Source organism: Arabidopsis lyrata (genome assembly GCF_000004255.2).
Source record: "Arabidopsis lyrata subsp. lyrata unplaced genomic scaffold ARALYscaffold_7, whole genome shotgun sequence".
Classification (NCBI taxonomy): Eukaryota; Viridiplantae; Streptophyta; class Magnoliopsida; order Brassicales; family Brassicaceae; genus Arabidopsis; species Arabidopsis lyrata.
The window spans coordinates 11171354-11194135 of record NW_003302549.1 but is presented as its reverse complement, the minus strand read 5'-3'; the positions used below and the strand labels follow the sequence as shown (position 1 = coordinate 11194135).

Sequence of the window (22782 nt, the reverse complement as noted above, 5' to 3'; positions counted from 1 at the left end):
TACATCCATATATCCTATTAATAATTAAAAACATACACTTTTTGTTTATCTTATATTACTATATTTTTATATTTATATTTTTCTTTATATACATTTATATAAATTTTCTTTAGCGGATGGGTAAACAATCTTTTTATTTATATTTATATTTATGTTTATATTTAAATGATAAAATATATACATTTGGTTCAAGAATCTCTAATTCAAAACTACAAAATCTTTACATCTTTCATAAATTTTTTACTTAAATAAATAAGATAAACCACATTTGTATATAAACCAAAATCTGGCCACATTATAACCATTTCGTAAATAATCCATTCATAATCTAAATATCTTAGATTTGGAACACTACAAAATCTTAGTTTGGAAACTATCAAATCTAATCTTTGCTAAATTTTGGATTTCTTATACTTATTAAAAAATATATATATTTTTATACTACAAAATCTCAAAATCTTTAAAACATACGGAAAGACATATTACCATAAATGGTAACATTTCGTCAATATTTTTTTATCACGTTGAAGCTTTATTCAAGGTTCAAATATTTCACGGATAAAACATATTCTTATATGAAATAGTCCCAAATTTGAATAAAACAAAAAAAATTTTGTAACATGTTTCGTTTTACACAAACAGATCTTGGATACCGGATAATAATTTTAATCATAATAATTTTACTTAAATCACTTCATCCCGCACATCGTACGAGTTGTTATCTAGTTGGTATATTATGAGAAAGATATTGGAATTTTAAATTTTAATTTTGATAAAAAGATATTGGAAAATTTATATAAATAAAAAATTAGAAGGAAAGAGGAAGGAGGTTGGGTTGGTCGACTTTGCAAAGATAAGAGAGACTGACTCTCCTTTCTCTCTCTATCTCCTCATTCTTCTCTCTTTTTACCTTCTCTGCAAGAAATCTTCACTTCTCTCTCTCTCTAGAAAAAAACTTGGAAGCTGACTCGAAAAAGACTCTCTTTTTCTTCTTCCTGCAATTACGATAATGGCAATCGAGGATCAAGAGAACACAATCCGTGAAATCAAACCTAAGAACAGAAGAATCATGGTACTTTTTTAAACAATACCCTGTTTCTACTTCTTCTCTGTTCTTCAAATGTGCAATGGTTTTTGTGTGTTTTAGATTCTGGGTTTGGGTTTTTTGATTGAATTTGAAAGTTAAAAACTTGAAAATGGCGAAAAGTTGTAATCTTTTTTGTTTTTTTCTTTTCAATTTAAAAATGGGTTCTTCATTGAAGTGCTCTGTTTTTTTTTTACCTAACAAAAAGATTTGATTTTTGATATTGAAGAATCAGAACAATGCTTCTTCTTCTTTTTTTCTCTCAGGGTCGATTCCGTTAGTTAATTTTTACTTTATTTGGTGTCACGAATTGGTACAATATATGCTTTTTTTTTCATGAGATACCAACTTTATACTTTTAAACTCTTAGAAATCCAGTGAAATAGTTGAAACACGAATCTGAAAAAGAAAATGGAACAGAATCAAATTTCAAACTTCTATCACAAGATGAATTTAAAGAATTGAAATAAAGAGTTTTATGAAGGTTTAAGAGATATATATGTCTACATGTTTTCTTGAGGTATATGTTGATTATATACCAAATGGTAATGTTGATTTTATGAGATAGATGATGAAAATTGAATAATATTGGTTTTGGTGTAGGGAGCTGGTGGACCGGAGGAGGAAGAGAACCGGTGGCCGCCATGGTTGAAACCTTTGCTTAAAGAGCAATTCTTTGTTCATTGCAAGTTTCATGGAGACTCTCATAAGAGTGAATGCAATATGTATTGCTTAGACTGCACCAATGGCCCGCTTTGCTCTCTTTGTCTTGCTCATCACAAGGATCATCGCACCATTCAGGTAAAGTCTTGATCTTTGATTCTTGTATAATACTTGTGTCTCTTGCGATAATTCGAAAGGTTCGATATATACTTTATTCTTGTTGAGGTTCTGAGATTGTCTTGGTTTGTTTTGGCAGATAAGGAGATCTTCTTATCATGATGTTATAAGGGTGAATGAGATACAAAAGTATCTTGATATAGCTGGGATCCAAACATATGTGATCAATAGTGCTAAAGTCGTCTTCTTGAATGAGAGGCCTCAGCCTAGGCCTGGGAAAGGTGTAACCAATACCTGCAAGGTTTGCTATCGTAGCCTCGTCGATGATAGCTTCCGCTTCTGCTCTCTTGGCTGCAAGGTACATTTCCAATACTACCAGCTTTTTCATTTTTATTGATACAAATAGAAGAAACTTTGGTATTTGGTTGACACTTTTATTCCCTCTTTACACGTTTCATATAGCAAAATCAGGTCTCATACAGTTTCACCTAACATTTGCTTGCATTTTTGGTAAATTCAATTCCCTTTTAATTGGACGAAGAAAAGATCAAAACTTTTGAATTGAGTCATCTGAAAATCTGATCTGTGTTTTACAGTTTCACCTAACTTTTCCTTGCATTTCAGTAAAACTCTCCTTTATTCGTCTCTAGAAAACGATGGAAACATTTCTTTTCCTATCGCGTTTACTCAAACTTTGAACGAGATATATTTCTTTCTCGGTAACATTCTCTGATACTTACTTTCTCTATGTTTTTGGTAAATGAAATCAAGATTGCTGGAACATCAAGAGGCTTCGAAAAAGGAAGGGAGAATCTTCTAATGGAAACAGAGGATTCAAGTAGCAGCATTGCAATTGGGAAGAACATAACAAATCTCCAGAGTTTCAGCCCATCAACACCTCCACTTACTAGTAATTGCAGAATCGTCAAGCGAAGAAAGGGAATTCCTCACCGATCTCCGATGGGATAAGAACCGATAAGAAAGAAGCTTTTGCCACTTGCCAGTTTCTTCATCTATAAGATTACACACAAAGGGTTTAGCTAATACAGAGACTTCTTCTGTCTCTTCTCTTTCCTCGTATACCAAAGAAATGGTCTTTTGCTTGTGTTAGCAAAAAAAGAAAGGCCTTAAGTTAGGTTTTGTCCTACTAATGGCAAATATTGTGAATATGTAATGTGCTTGTATATGTGATGCAAAAAGGGTAGAAAGGGAAATATAGGGGTTTTAGTGGGCTAAAAATGGGAATAAAAACAAAATAGTTTTTGGTTTTCATCTATGTATGCATGGTGTAAATTTGGTTTGGTTAGGTGCATACATGGATCTTGAATAATAATAAATAAATAATGAGATTACATACTTTGTGTATTTTTTGCGATTTCAAAGAAAATATTACGATTCATTTCAAGGGTTTTGGACTTGCAAAGTTGGAATAAAGATTTTTGGCTTTAACAAATAATAACATATGGTTCTTAGTTGGACAAATGGAGCGACTTTAAATATAATTGGTGTTGTGATAATAAATTTATTTAAACTTTATTAGTTATAAAAGGTATATTAATTCTCATGGGCCATTGTGTTGGAAAGCAATTTGGTGGGGAAGGCCTAATTTGCTTTCTCTTTTAACTTTCTTGAGAAGGTAATAAGCATTGAGACTAGAGAGAGAGAAGAATATATGTTTTTCCTAAAGAGTTTTTTTTTTAATAGTTATTCCCCCTTTTCTAAAAATCCCGGGTTACCTCGATTACTTCCTGCTTAATTGCTACGCCCACCCTCTCCGTCTTGATTAATGACTAATCCTTTAAAAAATCAGTCACCCGATTACTCTCCGCCTAATTCGATTAATCCCCGCCTAATCCGATTATTTTCCGCCTATTCTTACATATCCCGATTATTTTCCGCCTATTCTTACATATCCCGATTATTTTTTTATTGCAAGTATAAAACAACTCTTTTTTTTTGTATTTTAAATATTTGAATTGGAAGTTTGTGACGTTGTACAATAATTTATGTTAAATTTTTTAATAAAAGTCATAATTTTTAATAAAAAATCATAAAAATTTGCCTTAAATATATTTTTATGTGTTTACTAGTTTACTACAATTTTGAAAACAATATTAGATTAATAAATTTTTAAAATATTAAAATAACCCTAAAACTAATCCTCGATTAATCTCCGATTTTAATCCGATTTTCCGATTAATCGCTAGGCCATACCGAACGCCCGACTAGCGCCTAGCGATTTTTCAAACAAGGCTTATTCTTCAATTATATGGAACGAGCCTAAATAAAAAATAATATACTATTTACGTAAAAACTAAAATGATAGATAAATTGATTAATTTTAACGTTTAGTGGTGTAGACAAACGTTCTAAATATTTAATATAGAAAACTTTGGTAATCAACAATAAAAACACATGTACCAGTTTATAAATGCGGATAAAAAATATATATAGGGAACGAAAATTCAAACCTATAAACTAAGATGATGTATATATGTATCCTTGAAACGTATCTATAATATGTATGTATGTATAAATTTCTGAGTGTAAATACAATAATATATGTTTCATATTCCCACCCCAAATAAAGATATTGTAAAGGAAAATACTCAAGGACATAGGTTTAGAGATCTTCTAGTCCTTCCTTGAGTCCCAAGGACCAATTCACCACTTGAGAATGATCTTTTCAAGTCTACAAGCTTTTCTCTGTTTCCGTTTTCAAGATCATAATTTTCCTCTTCTTCTTCTCCGCCTCTCCTTATTCCCAGAACAATATCCGCGGCCGAGAACCGACGTGGATGATGAGAACTAATTGAAACACTAACCTCTTCACGATGATCAACAACGACTACATTTCCTTCTGCTGATCCAACATTGCTCGTGAATCGATCAAGATTCATCACCACAACATGATGATCGGGTTGTTGAGTGGTAGGGATGATGATCTTAGTCCGACAAAGCGGACAATTTGAGTGAGATTTGAGCCACCTATCGATACAAACGACGTGAAAAGTGTGGTTGCATTTAGGCAATAACCTTAAGCTCTCGTCTTCGTTAAACTCTCCAAGACATATTGAACAATCGGTACCTTTGATCTTGAAACCGTTTTGATGCTTCTTTAACTTGAAGAAACCAATCTTTTTAATGAGAGCATCATCTAAGCCGGCGTTTGAAGACTCATGAGAAAAAAGGTCGTCTTGGTCTCCACTTTCGGGCGAGTTAACATCGAGAATTATATCTGATCTTCCGGTTTCTGAGGCAGCTTCATTGGTGGCGTCGTTGGCGCAATACTTTGAGACAAGAGTGTAGTAAGCTGCCAAGAGAAAGGCAGTTGCAAAGATTCCAAAAATAGCGATGACAAGAGGGGAGAGATTAGGGTTTGATGAAACGCCGTCGTTTAGGAATTGTTCATAGGAAATTGGTGGTGGAGAGAAGTTGATGTAACTACACCATTGAGGGCAAAATGTGGAACATAAGCCTTGAGTACAATCTCTTGGATTTATGTATTGATTCCAAGCATTAGGATTTGGATCGGACTCCATGAAAGAGGAAAATTAAAAGAAAAGAAAAATTGAATCCTGGAGGGATTAATCAAAGATTATGTTACATTGATAAGTGTATTCATTCATATATGATAATAATCCAAATCGTAGCATCAAAGAGATAAGAATTTGTTTATATGTGTGATGAATGTGGTTTATAGATGTGGAATGTACCAAAACTTGATATTTTATAATATAATAGAGATTCTTTTGGTATATGAGAAGCTTGCTTTGTTTTAGTTTTTTTTTTTTTTTTTAGCTACTTACTTTTTTGTTCTTTTTATGTGACTTTAACTTTGTTCTTTAGCTTTTTTTTTCTTTTTCTTTTGATGATAAAATTGGCTTGTTGACTAAGATATTGAATGTGGTACGTAAATATGTTAGCTTTTATTTTTTATTTTTTTATTTGGTAAAATGTTAGCTTTTATTTTGATGTCATATGATTTCTATTAGAAAGATCTATAATAGTGTTGATTTAAACATTACATTTTTTTTTTTTGAAAATAATTTAAATTTCATGATAATTTATTTAAACATTACATAACATAAAGTCGTTATATGCAACAAGAGGGGAACATACCTTGAGTTATATATGTTCAATCTCTTGCACTATGACTCTAGTGTTCATTGTTGTACAACACTCCCTTTAATTATGAAAAACCTTTAACAAAGGAAACAAAAACAAAGACAACAAACAAAATTCAAAGAAACTAATAGCGTATAGAGGATTTAGATAGAACTATGGGGAAGAAGGAAAGACTTTTTGGACAAAGAAAAAAGAAAGAAAAACGCCACATTCAATTACTTTCTCAACTCTGTCTCTAGATGCGACATTTTTGTTTTGTATGTTCATTGGTATAGATCAACGAATTTAGACTCATGGAGCCCTGAGTAGCTTTAGACAATGATATTTGGTGGCAACACCCATGCTTCAAGTCTTTTTTAAGCAACATGGATGGACCGATGGTGGCAAAATCGAAGCTAAGTATACTTCAGGAGCTGCTGATCTGTATATGCCGATTCTTGCTAAAGAAGCCATTGCAGAAAATACTACTAATTGTCAACCAGAAGCATATAATGTGGTTTCTTCTGCTGTCAAGGATGAGTTATTGATGGCACCATGTTGCTCCACCAAAGTAATCATCAAGCTTCTTTGCGGATTCCAGAATGGACAGTTCTTTCTCTAAGAAACTAGGCTTCAGCTCGTCGATAGTTCAAGTAATCCTATGTGTTTTAGTGACAGCATTGATCTAGCTAATTACAGTCATCTTTTAACTAATCTGAATCACTAGGTTGAAGAATTGGATGAAGCAAGAACGAAGTTCTCAAACGCAAAGTCCAGTTCTTCTACTCAGTTTTTTTAAGGATCAGAAAAATTCACACGGCAAAAGTTTCATACACAGAAGAAAGATTCATACTTCACAAGACTACAATCAGATCAGAATCCAAAACTAGCGTCAGTTTACAAGATGTAGTGAGCTTTTAAATTACCAGAACTTTAATCGGAAACCGGAGATATGAATGGTTCCAATAATAGCAGATAAAGCAAAGGCGTAAGCCGTTAATATCAGAAGAGAAGAGAATGGAGAAGCAAAGATGGTATCTACGGTGAGGTTCACTATTCCTGTAACAAGATTTGCCTGTAAAAAACGGGAAATGTGAAATCAGTTCGAAGAGAATCAAGATTCATAAAGATTTCGGAGAAATCAACTGACAGCAGACTTACAAGTAGAAAGGTAGCTAATAGATTTTGGTCAATTGCTTCTTCAAGTGATGAAAGTTTGTTCATCGGTATATAACTAGACAGCATAAATATTCCCAGCGCCTGGAAACAAAAGCAGAGACGAATAAAATCTCAAATCGCAAAGACAAAGTCACCACTATGATCAATTCTGAACTATAAAGAGACCTGAAGATCTTGTGCAAGCACCCAAGTAACGTAAGGCATGTTGCACTGCATAATATAGAAACGGCTTCAAACGTTATTGTCCCTTTAAATGGTTTTGAGCTTTAAGTGAGTATCATTACCGTTCGACGGGAGATCCTCTCAACGTAGTTGTCAAGAAGTATAGTCACAATCCTGAGACAAACATACATAATACATGACCATGAGTATCTTTATCATAATGAGATGGTATGTTCTATAACAGCTTGTTTTTACCATAAGAGAAGAGAAACGAGAAAGACTCTAGCGATTGAGCTTGTGGTGCTTCGAATATTTGAATGTTTTGCGTAAAAGAGACGATAACCTAAGTGAACGCCAAGAAGGTACATGCCCCAATAACCTGAATCAAAATAAAGTTAGACGCGGAATAATCAAAAGAGAGTAGTAAATAAACCAAATCAAAATCTTACCAAGAATGCTATATACTCCTTCCTTGTTTTTGCTGATAATGTCAGTTCCTCTTTCGTCCGAAAGCAAATATGTGTTCAGTCCACTAATCAACCAAGTTTGGTACCCTGAGAACCATGGAAGTTGAAGATAGTTAGGTTTCACAATCTTGTAATTTAAAGATAAGAAGAAAGCAAAATCTGAACAGACCTGCAAGAACAGAGAAACCTAGGATTCCACAGTACTTGGCTGGTATGTTAACAAATGATGTGAGAATTGATATGGCTGCAAGTGTGAAAAAGAAATTCCAGTGTACTCCATATTCCGTAACGTGGACCTTCATATAGTTGATAAGCAACAATGTTAAAACTTTGTAAAAAGAAAAGTATTTAAGGCAGAAATGCAAAAGTGTCTTTACCTGATAATCCACACCTGAAGTGGTAACGAGACGAATTAACGCGAGTAGTAGCAGAGGAGCAGTTGCTTTAAGTCCAGTTATCCAGTTTCTGAAGCAATGCAAGAAAAAAACTGGACTGAGTTCACATAATGCTGAACCAGTAACAAAGCATTTCAAAAAGGCTAATGGAGTGCCAAGAGAATCACCCACCCTGATGAGACGTCTCTAGCTTGCCGAGAAACAATAGCATTAGCCAACACAAAAGAGCCGACCCCAAGATCCATCTGTTTGCATTACAAATTGTAATATCAAGACAAATACAAAGTTAATCACAATAGGAAGACAAATATCATATTAGTTTAGGGCCTAAAAGACTATGAGATTAGACATTGCAAACATACCAAGCTAGTACCATAAGTCTCTGTCTTGGCGTACCTCCTCGGAAAGATAGTAAAGTCAACAGCCAAGATACACAAGCATGTAATAAGCATCTGCAACAAAAAATCTTTCAGAGTAGATGAAAGATAAAAGCAGAGTAGGCTTAAAAATTAAAACTAAGTAGTGTTGTATACCAGAGCAACTCTATAAGAAGATACGCTTGCTCTGAACGACAGAGACTGTCCTCTCTGCAACCCCGAAGAAGATCTACTTATAAAACCTTAAGTTAGCATAAGTTAAACCCGTAACTAACACATGTATTAGTTTGGAAAATACGGGAAAATGCCACATGACTTACAAGTTTCTACCTTTTGGCAGTCAGAGAAAGAATCAGCAACAACAAAGACAACAAAACTGCCCCAAGATAGACCCATTCTGATAGAACCTGTAATAAGAAGTTTTGGTGATCATAAGAGAACATTAAATGTAGCAATTGGTAAGTCAAAAATGGACGTACAGTGAAAAACAGGAGCATGGGGAAGACAATGAGGATGAAATCCAACGATATGGCATGAGTGTAAGCCTTCCAATTTCTGGAAACAACAATCTCATCGTCGTTTTTCTTCGATGAAACGGCTATTCCACCATTATTATTATCTATAACAAAAATGTAACACATCTTTACACTAATCGAACTAAGGAACATCACCCAACTTCAAAAAACACTCACCAATTTTCCAGTGGAAGTCAATGGAGTATCGTAAAAGAACCAAGAGCTGAAACAAGAGAAACGTCATTATTATCAGAAATTGAGCAAAATCGAAGAAATGGGTCAAAAGAAACTTACGGGGACAATGGTTAATAGTGCTGCGATTTCCAGAATTGAAGATCCATCGAGATTGCTCACAAATCTGTCAAAAGTCAATTCGAACAAAAACCCATCAAAGGAGGAATCACAAGTTCAAACAATCTGACGAAATCGACAAGAAACAAAAAGAGAGAAGCTTTTACTGTTCTTTGAGATGCTTGTTTGGATTCAGAGTTTGCTTTGGTAGAGAATCCATCATCAAAAAACTCAGAGATTAAAAAATACGTCAGTCCTTCTCGTTGATCAACTGTATATAGATTTTAATTTGGTTTGAATCACGAACCGGCCGGTTCAATTGATAGTATGGGGAGTCGACTTTTTTTTTTAACCTTTGTAGCGGTTTTAGTTTTTTAGTTTAGTTTTTGTTTTTAAAAATTTGAATAATAAATTCATTCGATACACTAAAATCTCTATACATTCGAAAAAAATTGAGACAATGATATTTTACTAATTTTAAGATATAACTAGATTTTAACCAGCGGTACACCGCGGGATGATTTAATTTTAAAGTTAGTATAAAAATATTTTGTAAATTGTATCTCCTTATAACATATTTATTTATATTATAGTTTACAATTGTTATTAAGTAACGGTATACCACGAGTCCACGAGATAATTATTAATAAACTGAGGATTTAACCCGTATTAAAGCGGTATATAAATATTGATTCAAATTCGTCCGCCATATAAATCATTTCCGAAATATAACCCGTTCCGTAATTTCTTAACCCGTCCTGTGATTTGTATTAAAAAAATAAGGATTAAATCCGTATTGAAGCGGCGGATTAATGATATTTTAATTTTTTTATTATTGTTGATTCAAAAACCCGTCCCGCCAAACCCATCCCGCCAAAAAACTCATTTATTTTATTAATGTTCTTATTTATGATATGATTCTGAATCATTGTCTAAATATTTTAATCGATGTAGAACGTTGAACACACATTTTCGTCAATTGGATAATATATGTCCGTTTTAAAATTTCGAATCACAGTATATGCAGAAAAAAAATTGATTTTTTTTTTTACTTTATGTATTATATGATGATTCAAAACAGTTAAAAACAAATCAAACAAAGATGATAGGAGAATCATAATTATAAATCTTAATCAAATCTTCTAAAAATCTAAATTATTAAATATAGAATATCCGGTGTATGAGTTGGGTTAAATATAACCCGACCCAACAAATTTTTTGTGAAGAAATTTTTAAAATGGGTCGGATATCCGATATACCCGAAAGCTTTTTTACCCACCCGTCACAAAAAGTGCTGCGATTATACTAGTATAGATAATTTACAAAGTGACTTGTTTTAATTGTAAATTTTTGTAAACGATTATTTTTTACAATAGAAAAAGATGAATTTAGACAATCATATCTATAAAATTAATGTTTTGGATGTTTTCATCCGAAATTGGATTGTTATTAATTTTGTAGTTTTGGCCTTGAAATTTTAATATTTGAAAAAAAAAACTATGTCGATAAAAAATTACAAAATCTATAGATGAATTAACTTATACAACGATATACTTAAATTCAAATTTATGATTAGTGATCTCAGTTGTCGTATTTTAATAACTATAAGATTATAAAAATGAAAATGATACATATTCAAAATTAAAAAACTGAATCGTGTCATACAAACCATGAGATTGAAGTTTCAACCGGAAGAGATGGGTCGTCTATTGGCGACAAATGATGAAGTTGGTGATGGAACAATGAGCCGTGCAAAATTCATGCTTCTTTTCAAGCCATCTTACCTATAATATATTACCCATTATTATAGGTAGTTTCCCTACTTTTATCTATGTAATTAATAATAATAGACTCACCCATCAAAATATAATATCAAATAAAATCAGGCACTAGAGTTATGTTAACACAATGAAACTATAAAAATGATACAAACTCAGAGTAATAATAGTGTTCTAATATTAACTATATATGCAATGCTTAAAGAAAACATAATCGGCCTCATCTCCATACTCTGAGCATGTTACTTCTTGTTGATGGCCGACATCAGAGGTGGAACGCAATCGGCCGAGGTTCGAGTAACCACCGGAGAAAGTGTTGAGGAGGGAGTGTGTTTCTCACCATGGAAGGTGAGTTGACGGCGGAGGTTGGGGTAATCATCGAAGAGCGAGCGATGGTGTTTGGGAAAGCTATAAGAGTCCTAGAAACCTGTTAATAGCGATAAATATTCAAAAAGTCTTTTGGATACATATATCGATATATACTAAATCTAAACAAAAATTGAGAAATTATGACGCTTTAACTAATGATTTATGTTCAAAATAGTACTCTAGGTTAATGATTAAATAAAACGTTTAACGTTTATACATGAATAGAAATTGTAACTTTTGCGATATTAGCACAACGCTACGATTTTAATTCTTTTATACTTATATTAGTAGTGACTTTTCTCTAGATTGTGATTCTTTAGATATCGAGGTAGGTTTCTTTCAAGTATCAAGTGCGTATAGAATTTGAAATATAACTTATTCAAGTAAAATTACATATATCAAAGTGTTCAGAAATTTCAGATTTTTGCGTTTTAGTCAATTTACATTTTATAACTATTGACTTCTGATAATTATTTTGCTTTTGATTCTACAAAATCTTAGAAAATACTAGATTGCTCGTTTACTTCTTCCACACAAAAAAAAAAAAACGTCTTAGAATATGGTTTTAGAGAATCAGGACTTTTATTGTATTTTCATGATACATAAACTTGTCACACAATCTCAGTACTTCTCGTTGATCAACTATTAAGATTTAATTTGGTTTGAATCACGAATTGGCCGGTTTAATTGATAGTTCCGGTTCTTTAGACTCAAGCCGGTTAACAAAAGCAATCTGGAAGGGTAAAATCGTAATCTCCCGGTTGCTTTGGTTATTTTTTGGCCAGACACAACTATAAATTGTTGTTTCCGCTCTGAAAATCCTTTTAATCTCGTCTACAATCTTACCGCCAAAACTTTTGTTTTAAGAAAACTCAAATCAAAAATCTGAAAACAAGGTTCGATTTTTCTTGTTTCCGTAATTTTCTTTTCACATTTTTGTGTTATTCGATTGGGATTAATGTAGAATTTTGGATTCTTCTAGGTCTGCTTTGATTAAAGTGCGAAGAATCCGACTTGGGCATCTGTTACTTATGGGATTTTCCTCTGCATCGATTGTTCAGAACAATCTTAATCCAATTCTAGCAATCTCTTGATTCTGGGCCTTAGTTAGCGTTTACTATCTGAAGAGAAGACAATGAAGAAGCAAATATGGTATCTACTATCAAATTGTTACGTTGATAGTGATTTTCATTTGGCTTGAATGACGAACCGGCCGGTTCAATTAATAAGTTTGGTTATGGGATTTTATCCGGTTCACATGAGTACAGAGACCTTTTGTCTTTTGAATGTAAAAAATCATGACTTTTATTCTATTTCATGATACATAAGTACATTACACTTTCACTTCAAAACTTATCGTCAGGAATTCCCAACCAGGGTCAATTTCATTTTGGCCTTCGCCTTTCTGGCTTCACCGTAACACCCAGACATCCGTAAACCCGACAAAACCGCCCGTCTTGCTGATGTCGGAATCTTAATTCCCTTATTGTAACACGACAGTAGCAGCTTTGAAGCACAAACAAACCTCATGTCTTTACAGAGATTATGCACAACAGAGGTGTAAGTATACTCATCTTTCACTTCCATTGACTCAAAATATCTCATCGCCCGGTCCACATGACCCGCTTTACACAATCCATCTACCAAACAGTTACAAGTCACAAGATTCAATCCAATCCCCATCTCTCCCATACTTACAAAATGCTCCTCGGCTCTTCTCGTCTGTCCTGTCCTTAACAAACCATTGACTATAATCGTGTGTGTATACTCATCCGCTTTCATTCCTTTCCGCTCTATCTCTCCTAACAAATCATCCACTGCATCCAAATTCCCGTCTTTAAAATACAGATTCAACAATGTGTTGTACGAAACAATGTCATGTCTCCTACCTTTCCTAACTAGCTCTTGCATATACTCATACGCCTCTTTCGTTCTACCTGTCTTAATCAAAGCACTAACAACCGCAAAATACGCATACCCGTCATACGTATACCCTTCTCTTTTCATCTCTAAGAACAACTGAAGCCCTCTTCTAATCCTCCTAGTCTTAATATATAATTTCAGGATTGTAGTGTATGTAACAGCATTCGGAGTGTAACCCGATCTCTTGAGCTCAGTCAGCATCCATTTCGCAGTACCGACCCTCCTGGATTTACAAAGCCCGTTGATAAGAATGTTATAAGTCATAAGCTCCGGTTTAAACTTACTCTGCATCTCTTTAAAGAGCTCAAGAGCATTGTCTATATACCCACACTTGCATAGAGCATCAAGAAGAACATTGTAAGTATCAGGACCGGGACTTAGCCCGGCGAGCTGAAGATCCTTATAAAGAACCCGAAACGCTTCTTCGTGTTTCCCTAGCTTAAAATAACAACACATCAAAGTATTGTAACTCCACAAATCAGGATAAATACCCCACTCAAGCATTTCGTCGAACAGGTAGAGGACACGATCTAACATCAGCCGTCTAGCTGCTCCGGCGATTAAAGAATTATACGTAGCGACGTCTGGTCTAATTCCGGCGTCTCTCATCCGAAGAGTCACAGCGTAACCTTCTTCTATACCAACGAATCGACAATAACCACTGATCAATGTGTTGTAAGTGACGACATCAGGAGCAACACCTAATCTGATTCCGTCAATGATCAAGGTCTCAGCTTTTTCCAATTTCCGAAATTTGCAGAGTGAATCAACGCAAATGTTTAATAACCTCGTTGATAATCCAGTGAAATTCACCAACCCACGAACCATTCTATCGGATTAATCCGAATAAACATAAAAGAATGGTAGAAGAAGCAGATGAATTCGTGACATTGGATTTGATAAACAAACTAAAATGGAGGAACTTTAGATAATTCAGATGCAGATCTTGGCGAAGAATTTGATGGGCATCGGAAAAATGTGAAATTTTCGAAACAAATTTGAAAGAGATTTTTGTTTTCCTCATTGCAGTATCTGAGAGGGGGGTTTTACAAGAACAGTCTTCAACTTCCAAGTTTATTGTATTTGCATAATAGACCTTTTAGTTTTTGTTTTAATCAAAGTAAGTCCTAAATTATAAATGTTAACACATACACCAACAAATAAAATTCTTTCTTTTAAGGTATGTAGCAGAATTGATAAACCATGTCATGCTTGCTTGTTATTTTGCAAATAAACAAGTGAGAAGTATAATTGAATAGGCTTAAAATATGCAAAAGGCCAAAAGCAGATTTCTTTATTAGGTGATAATTAGAAGCAAAACTAATAAATGACTAGCAATCCAGTCTTGTTTAAAACTCATTAATAGAAAAATAGAAGACATTTTGTTCTTCAAACTTGGCTTTTTGGCTACTATAAAAGCAGAATAAAAGCTATAATATGGGTTCTGACGATTCTATATCAAAAGACTTGATGAGCTTTCCCATAGTATCGGTTTATAGATACGTTAATAAATATAATTAGAAAACTGTTGAAAGCCATTTGTTAGAACAAAAAAAAACATTAAGAACAAAATCAAAAACAGCAAAACATAGTTATAATTTTTTTCAAAATGTAATAATAATTACTTTAGAGATTATAATTATTAAAACATATAAATAATCTATTATTTATATATATATATATAGTCATCTTCGTCTTCATCTTTCTCTTTAACTAGACGGGATCTCGTCCATCTCGAATTTTAGATGCATCGAGTGAAGAGCATCTTTCACATCCTTGATATTGAGTTTGCGGTCGTTGCTCAATCCCACAAAACCCAAATTTGCTTCATTCATTGCCTTGATCGAGTTTCAAGACAGGTTGCATGGGACGACGATCATTCTGAGTCAAAAAAATTGGAAGGTTTGTCATCGTAAAACAGAGAAAAAAAATTCAATTAGCTGAGATGAGTTAGTTTTACAGGTAGGTTGGTTATATAGATTGTAAATGCTCAAGAGCTTCAAACTCCTACTAATTTAATTCAATTCTCTTCTTTCTTTTCTTTTCTTTTTTGATAATTTAAAGTAAATCCTAGATATATGGAGGGGCTTAAACTAATCTTTGGGAGAGGTACAGCCCACGTCATGGACCCATATCCGTATAAGTGTCTAAAAGAAATGAATTGGAGTTTCGTGCAACAGATAGATCGAACTTGAAACATGTTGGCGTCTCAAGTCCGTCTCCTTACAACTAAACCACAGGGCCTGTACAATAGTTGCTATCCTTCATAGTTGCTATTTTGATTCATGTAACTTAATGCGAGAACTATTTGGGCTGGAAAAAGTCGATATATAGGTCATTATATTCATTTAAGTTAAAATATATATTGAAAAAGCGATGATTATCTATCACATTAGAATAATATTTTCATTATCCATTGGTAAATTTCTTGGCATCATGTAAGAAATTTGCTTCACCATTGAGCTTTTCATGTCATTTGTAATTTTAGTAATGATAGTACATTATGATTTTCATGTTATCTATTATCTATCACATTAAGCTTTTCATGTCATCCATTTCATTATTGCAAGTTTTTCATATCATTACATAATAAATACAAATTAGATTAGTTTATATTCTGTATGTAATCAATTTTCATTCATTTTGTACTTTTTAGCAATTAATTTATCATATGTAGTAATATTTTATTGGTTTATTCAGGATGCATATTACAGTATATGGTGGAATAACAGTAATTATTTCAGTTTATTTTTCACCATAGAATTGGTTCATCTCTTTCAAATCTAAATTTTGTTCTGCAAATAAAGTTGATTTGAACGCAAGGGCAGACTCACAAGGCTTTCCTTTTGTAAGGTCAATCACTCACAATCTTCTTTAGCATTACAAAGTAAATTGTCCGTTCTTATTATTAAACTCCGGTAAGAAAAAAGAAAAAAAAACCACTAATTAGCATCTTCTCAAGTTAATTTTTTATTTTGTTAAAGGTTTTCAAGTTAAAATGTCTTCTACCTACAAGATATGTAACCAATACAACAACAAGACGAAAAAATAAACTAATTGACAAAAAAAAAAGTGTATAATTTCTTTCTCCTTCAATTTTCAGATTGCGTTTGACCAGAGACTTCACCAAACCGGCGATGATCATATCCTCTGTTTTTAACAAGTTCGGCGAACGTAACACAACTCTCTGTCTGACTATGTCCTCTCGTGACCTTAATCTTTACATGTTCTGGTAATCTCAATGTATACTTATCTTCTTCCTCCGGTTTGTTTCTCACTATCGAGTGTCCCGTCGAGTGCGATCTAGAGAATTTCTCCGGCAAGTTTTGTTCCTTTTTGATGCTACTACTCTGTCCTGAAGATGGCCAAGTATCAATAGGTGTTGTTGTCTGATGACGATGATGATCGTCTTCCTCGTCGTCGCTTGTTTCTTGAATCACATCTATGATCATTTCATCGACGGTAGGCTTGGTGTTTTCCGGTTGCGGAGGAGGATCAAGATCTCGACGACAAACAGGACAAGTTCTGTGAGATTCGAACCAGAGATCGATGCATTCTTGGTGGAACACGTGGTAGCATGTTGTCAAGAGACGGAGCACGTGATCTCCGTCGAATTCGAGAAGACAAATGGCGCATTCGAGGCCGTATTTTTCTTCCCGGAGATCTTTAACGGAGGAGTAAGGAAAAGTGGGAAACGAATTAATGATTCGAAGGTCAAGACCGGGATTTACGGGAGGAGCTTCCGGTGGCTGGAGGGGATTGTCGGATACGGTATCTCCGCCGTGGTGGAGACGCCAAGCTTGCATCATTGTGTCGAGAAAACACTTGCAAAAATAGAGAGTGAAGAAACCAATGAAGAAGAAGACGAGGAGGATTACGGTGAGGATCACCGTGAGAGGCGGTGTAACGTAATGTTGTGGCGGAGGTTGCGGTGGCGGAGGTTGCGGTGGCAGAGGTGAAGGAATTATTGTCGACATTAAGTTGGCCGGAGACTGATTATCTCCGCCGTGAGATTTCTCATATACCAAAAAAACAAGAAAGCGAGAGACAAGAGAAATTCACTATTTATTTTTAAGGTTATTTTCTTAATTATTGTTTATTTAGAGTTCAGTTTTATTTGGTATAGTGTGTGGAAAATGTGTGTTTGGTGTGAGAGAAAGAGTGTGTTTTGGTTACTAAAAATAAAAAGTGTGTTTTTGGGTTTGGTTTTGTTTGCTTAATGCTATGCATTGAACGAGTCGTCTGTGACATTTGTTGTTGCTTAGTCCTAAAAAGTAGTCAGTTTTTTGTTTTTTTTTTTCCCGTTATAAGTCACGTATTTAACAAGCAAAAATTAGGATTTTTGGTTCATGGCTTTTCGTTTGTGGTCCTTTCGAATATACACAATTCATCAAGTTATAAGGATCTTTTGAATATACTTATTTGTTATCGGGATACTTCATAAATCTAACGATTATCGAAAACTCTCGATGAACGACCATTATTCAAAATCAGTGGTCATCGAGCTATCTTTGTATTTATTATACCTTTGAATCAACGAACATCCGATCAATTACTAGCGCTAATTTTACACAAGCACAATCCACAAAGGTTCTCCACGGGACCTGAATTGATGTGTTGCATGAAGAGACATATGTCGGGGAGGTGAATTTGCAAAACAATTTGAAAAACATCAGTCCTTTGTGGCTTTGGTGAAGAAGAGACAAAATATATATAGACCCGTCCGTAATCACTTATATCTATATTTTGACCTTATCATTAGTTAAGTCAAGTACTAGTAGGTTAAGTGAAGTTGTTTTCCATTTTCCATGGTTAGTAAAAAAACAGTTCTTTTATAAGACAATCTTACCTTTAATAATGTGAAACAACTTAAAGGACAAAAAGTCACAAAACTAGATAACTATATTATATGCATTTGAGAAAACCTTATCTTATCTTATCAAAAACAGAAAAAGTATCCCCAATTGTATCAGTATAGTGAATCCAGATCTTCCCAATTTCATAGATAAAGACACGAAAATGAAATGTCATTTTGTGTAATTGTGTTATCAATCATTCACATATTAACACGATTCTCATCACATCATTATTCCATTCCATATACATTTTATTGTAGTAATTTGAGACACAAAACCAAAAAAATGCATGCAGATAATATTAGTAAAACGTCTACTTTTTTATTGATCAACATATTTGTGAGGTGCTATAATATAATATTAAGAAATTTTCACGTTTGTGTTGAAAAAAAGATTTGTTCTCACCGTTTGGCAAAGTGAGATTTGCTTCTCACGTTTTGACATTTAAGCCAATTTATGACGAAAATGCTCCTAAAGAGTTAAACCAAACGATACAGTTACTTTGCGGTTTAGTTTTTTTTTGTTTTGAATTAAAAAAAAAAAAAAAAAATTTCAAGAAAACGAAGAAGAACAACGACAGAGAGAAGGAGAGATTCGAGAGAGAAGTAGAAATCAGTTCTGAATTCATTCATCCATATTCGTTTTCGACATCCCCGTTCGAATTGTCCGCTACTTGATTTGAGGCATCGCATTGAACTCCAAAAACCGGCGAAGAGAAAGTTGTAGGTTTTCCGGCGAAGAGGAACTAAGAAACCTCCGGCGAGATAGCAACCTTCGAGATGGCTGGGAAAAAACCAAACGACGAAGTAGATACTCAGGTGGAAGATTAATGACGGCTGTAAATTTAGGGTTGCAGAAGTAGATAATACTCAGGTGGAAGATGACTGCACAATTACAATTATACCCTTCAGCGAATTTCTTCTGTGTACGTACATGTGAAGTAGTATACGTACATGTGTCGAATAATCAACTTTAATTACATAAACCAATGATGCTTTATAAATCACGTACACGTTAATTAATATACGTACACGTTTCTAATAATCAACTGAATTTTTATGCTAGCCCCACAGTAAGTTGAGTGTCACCAACATTCCTGACATATCTTATCCCATATTTCTCAACAAAAAAATCAGTCCACTTGTTGTAATATAGTTTTTGCCATTACCTTTACTATTGTTCATAGTCGTCATCTTTATCGTCCTCTTTCTTCTCTTCGTCATCCTCATCTTCTTTCTTTTCATCCTCTTTATCGCCCTCTATCTTTTCTTCCTAATCTACTTCTTCATTGTTTCCACCTCTGACCCATGGTTAGTTTCATCAGCAATGCTATTCATCATGCACACACTATTCACACTATCCTTAACGGGTTGGAAAAAACGATACAATTTACACTTAGATTGCTAATATGAATAAAAAGAATGTTCCAATCTCACTTGTTTGTGATAGTTTTACTTCTCTCCTGGCAAGACGCTACACTTGGTGGTAATAACACCATTCTCTCTGTCATGATCACTACCTCGTTTCTCACGTACACATTATTACATGTTTACGTACATAGTCTCCAATGGATGTACTTGTGTACGTTAACTTTCCTAATATGCATGTGTATGCACCTATTTACGCTAGTACATTGTCTTAACAATGATATTTGTATCGTCCTTAACATACATAGTCATCATGATAATTCATACTAGCCCTAAGCATTAAGATATTCGGTTTGGTTTCCATGGGACTCATTTGGTACCGGGTATTTAGAGTATAGGGATTTCCCGCAAAAAATTGTCTTTCCATATTGTACTATTTTACTTCTTTCTTATCAGTTAGACATTGGTTAAATTGTCGAAGAAAAGAGAAAAATCATCATCGAGTCTCTTCGGCTTAGTGCTTAGCATTGTAGAAAAACAATTATACACTTCGTAAGACTCATTCACATTCACTAAACTGTACTTTGATTCAAGTAATATCCCCTTTGATGATCCTCCAATACCAAACCATTACCATGCATTTCACCTCTACCATGTCCATGTGTATTCGTGTAGGTCAAATATTCACCTTCATATAATGCTTCGTCTATACAGTAATTAGTGTACTTTCAATCTTCCAAATCATGTCATATCTCCCAATTAGGACTTTAAGATGGTTGAATGTCACCATCTTTTTAAAATCATCGATGCTTTTTCTATCACATACATGTTCAGTAGTGTACGTACACGTTTCTAGTATATGATATGAATTTCCCTATTAGTTGTGGAAGGCGGATTCGCACACTCAAGTATTTCGTTAAGTGGGAAAGATTATTCTTGAGGGACAAAAAATGAATACGTAAGAACTTGTAAATTGATACGAAAACTGCTATAGTATTTTTCTCTTCAGAGGAAGTCCCCCTTACATGGCCCTTGGCCTCTATATTTATACACAAATAAACGACATTAAAATGAATAATTAAGCACAATTATTTCTTCTTAAATGTGTCCGTTTTGATTCTTCGGCTTTAATGCTCAACGTTTGAATTTGGGTTGACTCCGATCTTCATGGGCCTCGCCTCTTTTGGCCCAACTGTCCTTGAACCGACTTACCCTTGCCTTTTTCATCGAACCCGTGCCACAATGCAGTCACTTCGGATTCTCGAAATGGTAACAACCATTTTCGAACATCCCTTCGGCTCACGGGTCCAATGGGCTGCATCTTTTATGGGCCATTACCCTGATTACGTGGCAATCTTTGGTTGGTCTCGTACTTCTGGTGCGGGATCCGACACCAACAATTAGCCCCCCAAGTTCTTCGAAGTGCTATTCCAATTCGGAGGACTTTAAATGCTCAAGTGGCCAAAGATTGCGCTCGAGAATCTTTAAGATTTCCCGCCGAAAATCACATCACTCCTTTAATTTCGGCAATAGCCATTTTTAACCGAGTGACATCTGTCATCATTATGACCGTATATTGATTAATTACTATTAAAACGGGAAAAACCTTCCCACTTCCCACACGACTTCCGAGGCGGTTTCATCATTAGCTTGAGGTAACTTCTTTTCACCATTACTCTCTTCTTTTACTTTTGTACTTTAATCAGAACCTCTCTCTTCGTTCCTTCACCAAAACCCTTCTTCGCCGGATCTTGAATTTTCTTTTCTTCCCAATGACTTCTGATTCCGATAGACCCGAATCTCCGTCTTTCGACGAGAGGCGCTCTAGTAACGACGAGTGCACCCGCCCTGGTGACATCGCCGGTCCGCACTATAGCTCCACTTGTACTCTTCAATCCCTCGAGCGGTTGAAAGAGCTTTGCCGGATTCCGCCGGAAATTATGGCGGAAGCACAAATAGCTTCCCCCACAGAATCTCCAGAGAACCATCGCGACGGTTACTTCTGTGTGTATGAGATTTATTTCAAAGGTTGCGGGCTGACTTTTCCTCTTCCCGAAGCCCTAATTTTATACCTAGCGGCCCTTGAAATCGCTCTTCCTCAATTAACCCCCAATCTTCTTCGTACTATTCTCGGCATTATAACAATCGCGGCGGAGGCCGGTTACGTTATCGGAGTTGCCGAATTAAATGAGCTTCTAAGCGTGAGAAGCTCGTCGAAGAAAACGGGGTATTTCTCAGCATATCCTAACGCCAACAGGAACATCATTTCGCATCTTCCAAACAAGGATGAAAATTGGCATCATCCTTGGTTCTTGATTAAGAAAACTCCCGCTTCGATTGGAAATCTTGCAGATTTCCTCCCTTCGAAGTGGTCGGCAAAACCCGGTAGAGATTAGGTCGCCCGTACCTTTCCCGGTTGTTTCTTTATCTTTATTAACTAACATCGTTGTTTCATTTCGCAGCTTTCATCGCTTCTAATCTCCCATCTGAAGAGTTCATCGAATTCTTCAAAATAATTCTTGAAGGGGAAACCCTTTGGAACTCCTTCACTCTCGAACGATTCATAGAGGCTAACCACAGACTCAGGATGAGTCCGCCTGGTCATCTTCACCAAATTCCTCCCCCTCCCTCAACTCAGGGAATGTCATCTCGGGCCCTTGCGGCCAAGCGTAAGTTGCTTTCCAAGCCGATGGCTGAGGCTTGCGAGGAGAAGAAAAAGTTTCTCGCGACTTCTATAGATAAGAAGGACTATAGTAGAACCTTGCTGGTCGATGATGGCAGTACCGAGGGAGCCCGATCTGTTGCTTCCTTCAGACTAACTCCCCGTCGCGATCGCCGCGACTCACGTTCTCCTCGGAGGGGTCAATCTCCTCGCCGTGATTCACCTCGTCCTCCCCGAGATGATTTTAGTAACGAGCCAATTAAGAACTTGGTTCGCCGGAAGAGAGACAAGTCTTCTCGCAGAGATCCTTCCCCGCAGAGGGAAAAGTCAAGGGCCCGGACTGACCGCTCACCTCGGTCATCCCCTCCTTCTGAACCAATGGGTCCTCCACGACCGGTTGACATGTCCTCCTCTTCCCAGCCGGATAGTGGAATGCCTGCCCGGAGCGCGTCTCCGAAAAAGGGGGATTC

General features: G+C 35.2%; 5 protein-coding genes across 7 annotated transcripts; 1 reads left to right on the top strand and 4 right to left on the bottom strand.

Annotated features, from left to right (window-relative positions):
* The first annotated feature begins 820 nt into the window (after nt 1–820).
* On the top strand, nt 821–3204 carry LOC9304104. The gene is made up of 4 exons (XM_021019530.1): nt 821–1072; nt 1688–1885; nt 2004–2222; nt 2636–3204. The coding sequence occupies exons 1-4, from the start codon at nt 1010–1012 to the stop codon at nt 2831–2833; spliced, it is 678 nt and encodes a 225-aa protein (XP_020875189.1). The 5' UTR covers nt 821–1009; the 3' UTR covers nt 2834–3204.
* Nucleotides 3205–4328: 1124 nt separating this feature from the next.
* Nucleotides 4329–5758, bottom strand: LOC110226009 (putative RING-H2 finger protein ATL53). The gene has a single exon (XM_021016404.1). It carries the CDS (start codon nt 5404–5406, stop codon nt 4474–4476), a length of 933 nt encoding a protein of 310 aa, XP_020872063.1. The 5' UTR covers nt 5407–5758; the 3' UTR covers nt 4329–4473.
* A 990-nt stretch (nt 5759–6748) lies between these two features.
* Nucleotides 6749–9603, bottom strand: LOC9304103 (uncharacterized protein At4g17910). 3 transcript variants are annotated; one of them, XM_021019798.1, is made up of 16 exons: nt 9525–9603; nt 9361–9424; nt 9244–9289; nt 9031–9170; nt 8882–8958; nt 8708–8780; nt 8537–8626; nt 8346–8419; nt 8157–8244; nt 7949–8075; nt 7762–7866; nt 7568–7691; nt 7435–7486; nt 7316–7360; nt 7133–7231; nt 6749–7046 (listed from the first exon to the last, which is right to left on the bottom strand). In XM_021019798.1, the coding sequence occupies exons 1-16, from the start codon at nt 9578–9580 to the stop codon at nt 6894–6896; spliced, it is 1413 nt and encodes a 470-aa protein (XP_020875457.1). In that variant the 5' UTR covers nt 9581–9603; the 3' UTR covers nt 6749–6893. The 3 variants fall into 3 exon arrangements, with proteins under 3 accessions (XP_020875457.1, XP_020875458.1, XP_020875459.1); XM_021019799.1 differs by having other exon boundaries at nt 9031–9167; XM_021019800.1 differs by lacking the exon at nt 7316–7360.
* Nucleotides 9604–12793: 3190 nt separating this feature from the next.
* On the bottom strand, nt 12794–14446 carry LOC9304102 (putative pentatricopeptide repeat-containing protein At4g17915). The gene has a single exon (XM_002867984.2). The coding sequence runs from the start codon at nt 14253–14255 to the stop codon at nt 12864–12866; it is 1392 nt and encodes a 463-aa protein (XP_002868030.1). The 5' UTR covers nt 14256–14446; the 3' UTR covers nt 12794–12863.
* A 1927-nt stretch (nt 14447–16373) lies between these two features.
* On the bottom strand, nt 16374–17766 carry LOC9306149 (RING-H2 finger protein ATL29). Its single transcript, XM_002867983.2, has one exon. The coding sequence runs from the start codon at nt 17402–17404 to the stop codon at nt 16520–16522; it is 885 nt and encodes a 294-aa protein (XP_002868029.1). The 5' UTR covers nt 17405–17766; the 3' UTR covers nt 16374–16519.
* Nucleotides 17767–22782: the final 5016 nt, after the last annotated feature.

Excerpts from the sequence above, each read along its gene's own strand:
- LOC9304104 (XM_021019530.1), top strand. The coding sequence starts at position 1,010 with ATGGCAATCGAGGATCAAGAGAACACAATCCGTGAAATCAAACCTAAG. Across the intron at positions 1,073-1,687 it reads CTAAGAACAGAAGAATCATG|GGAGCTGGTGGACCGGAGGA; the intron begins GTACTTTTTTAA and ends GTTTTGGTGTAG. Across the intron at positions 2,223-2,635 it reads TCTGCTCTCTTGGCTGCAAG|ATTGCTGGAACATCAAGAGG; the intron begins GTACATTTCCAA and ends AATGAAATCAAG.
- LOC110226009 (XM_021016404.1), bottom strand. The coding sequence starts at position 5,406 with ATGGAGTCCGATCCAAATCCTAATGCTTGGAATCAATACATAAATCCA.
- LOC9304103 (XM_021019798.1), bottom strand. The coding sequence starts at position 9,580 with ATGATGGATTCTCTACCAAAGCAAACTCTGAATCCAAACAAGCATCTC. Across the intron at positions 8,420-8,536 it reads AGACTTATGGTACTAGCTTG|ATGGATCTTGGGGTCGGCTC; the intron begins GTATGTTTGCAA and ends TAATGCAAACAG. Across the intron at positions 7,487-7,567 it reads CTCGTTTCTCTTCTCTTATG|GATTGTGACTATACTTCTTG; the intron begins GTAAAAACAAGC and ends TGTTTGTCTCAG.
- LOC9304102 (XM_002867984.2), bottom strand. The coding sequence starts at position 14,255 with ATGGTTCGTGGGTTGGTGAATTTCACTGGATTATCAACGAGGTTATTA.
- LOC9306149 (XM_002867983.2), bottom strand. The coding sequence starts at position 17,404 with ATGTCGACAATAATTCCTTCACCTCTGCCACCGCAACCTCCGCCACCG.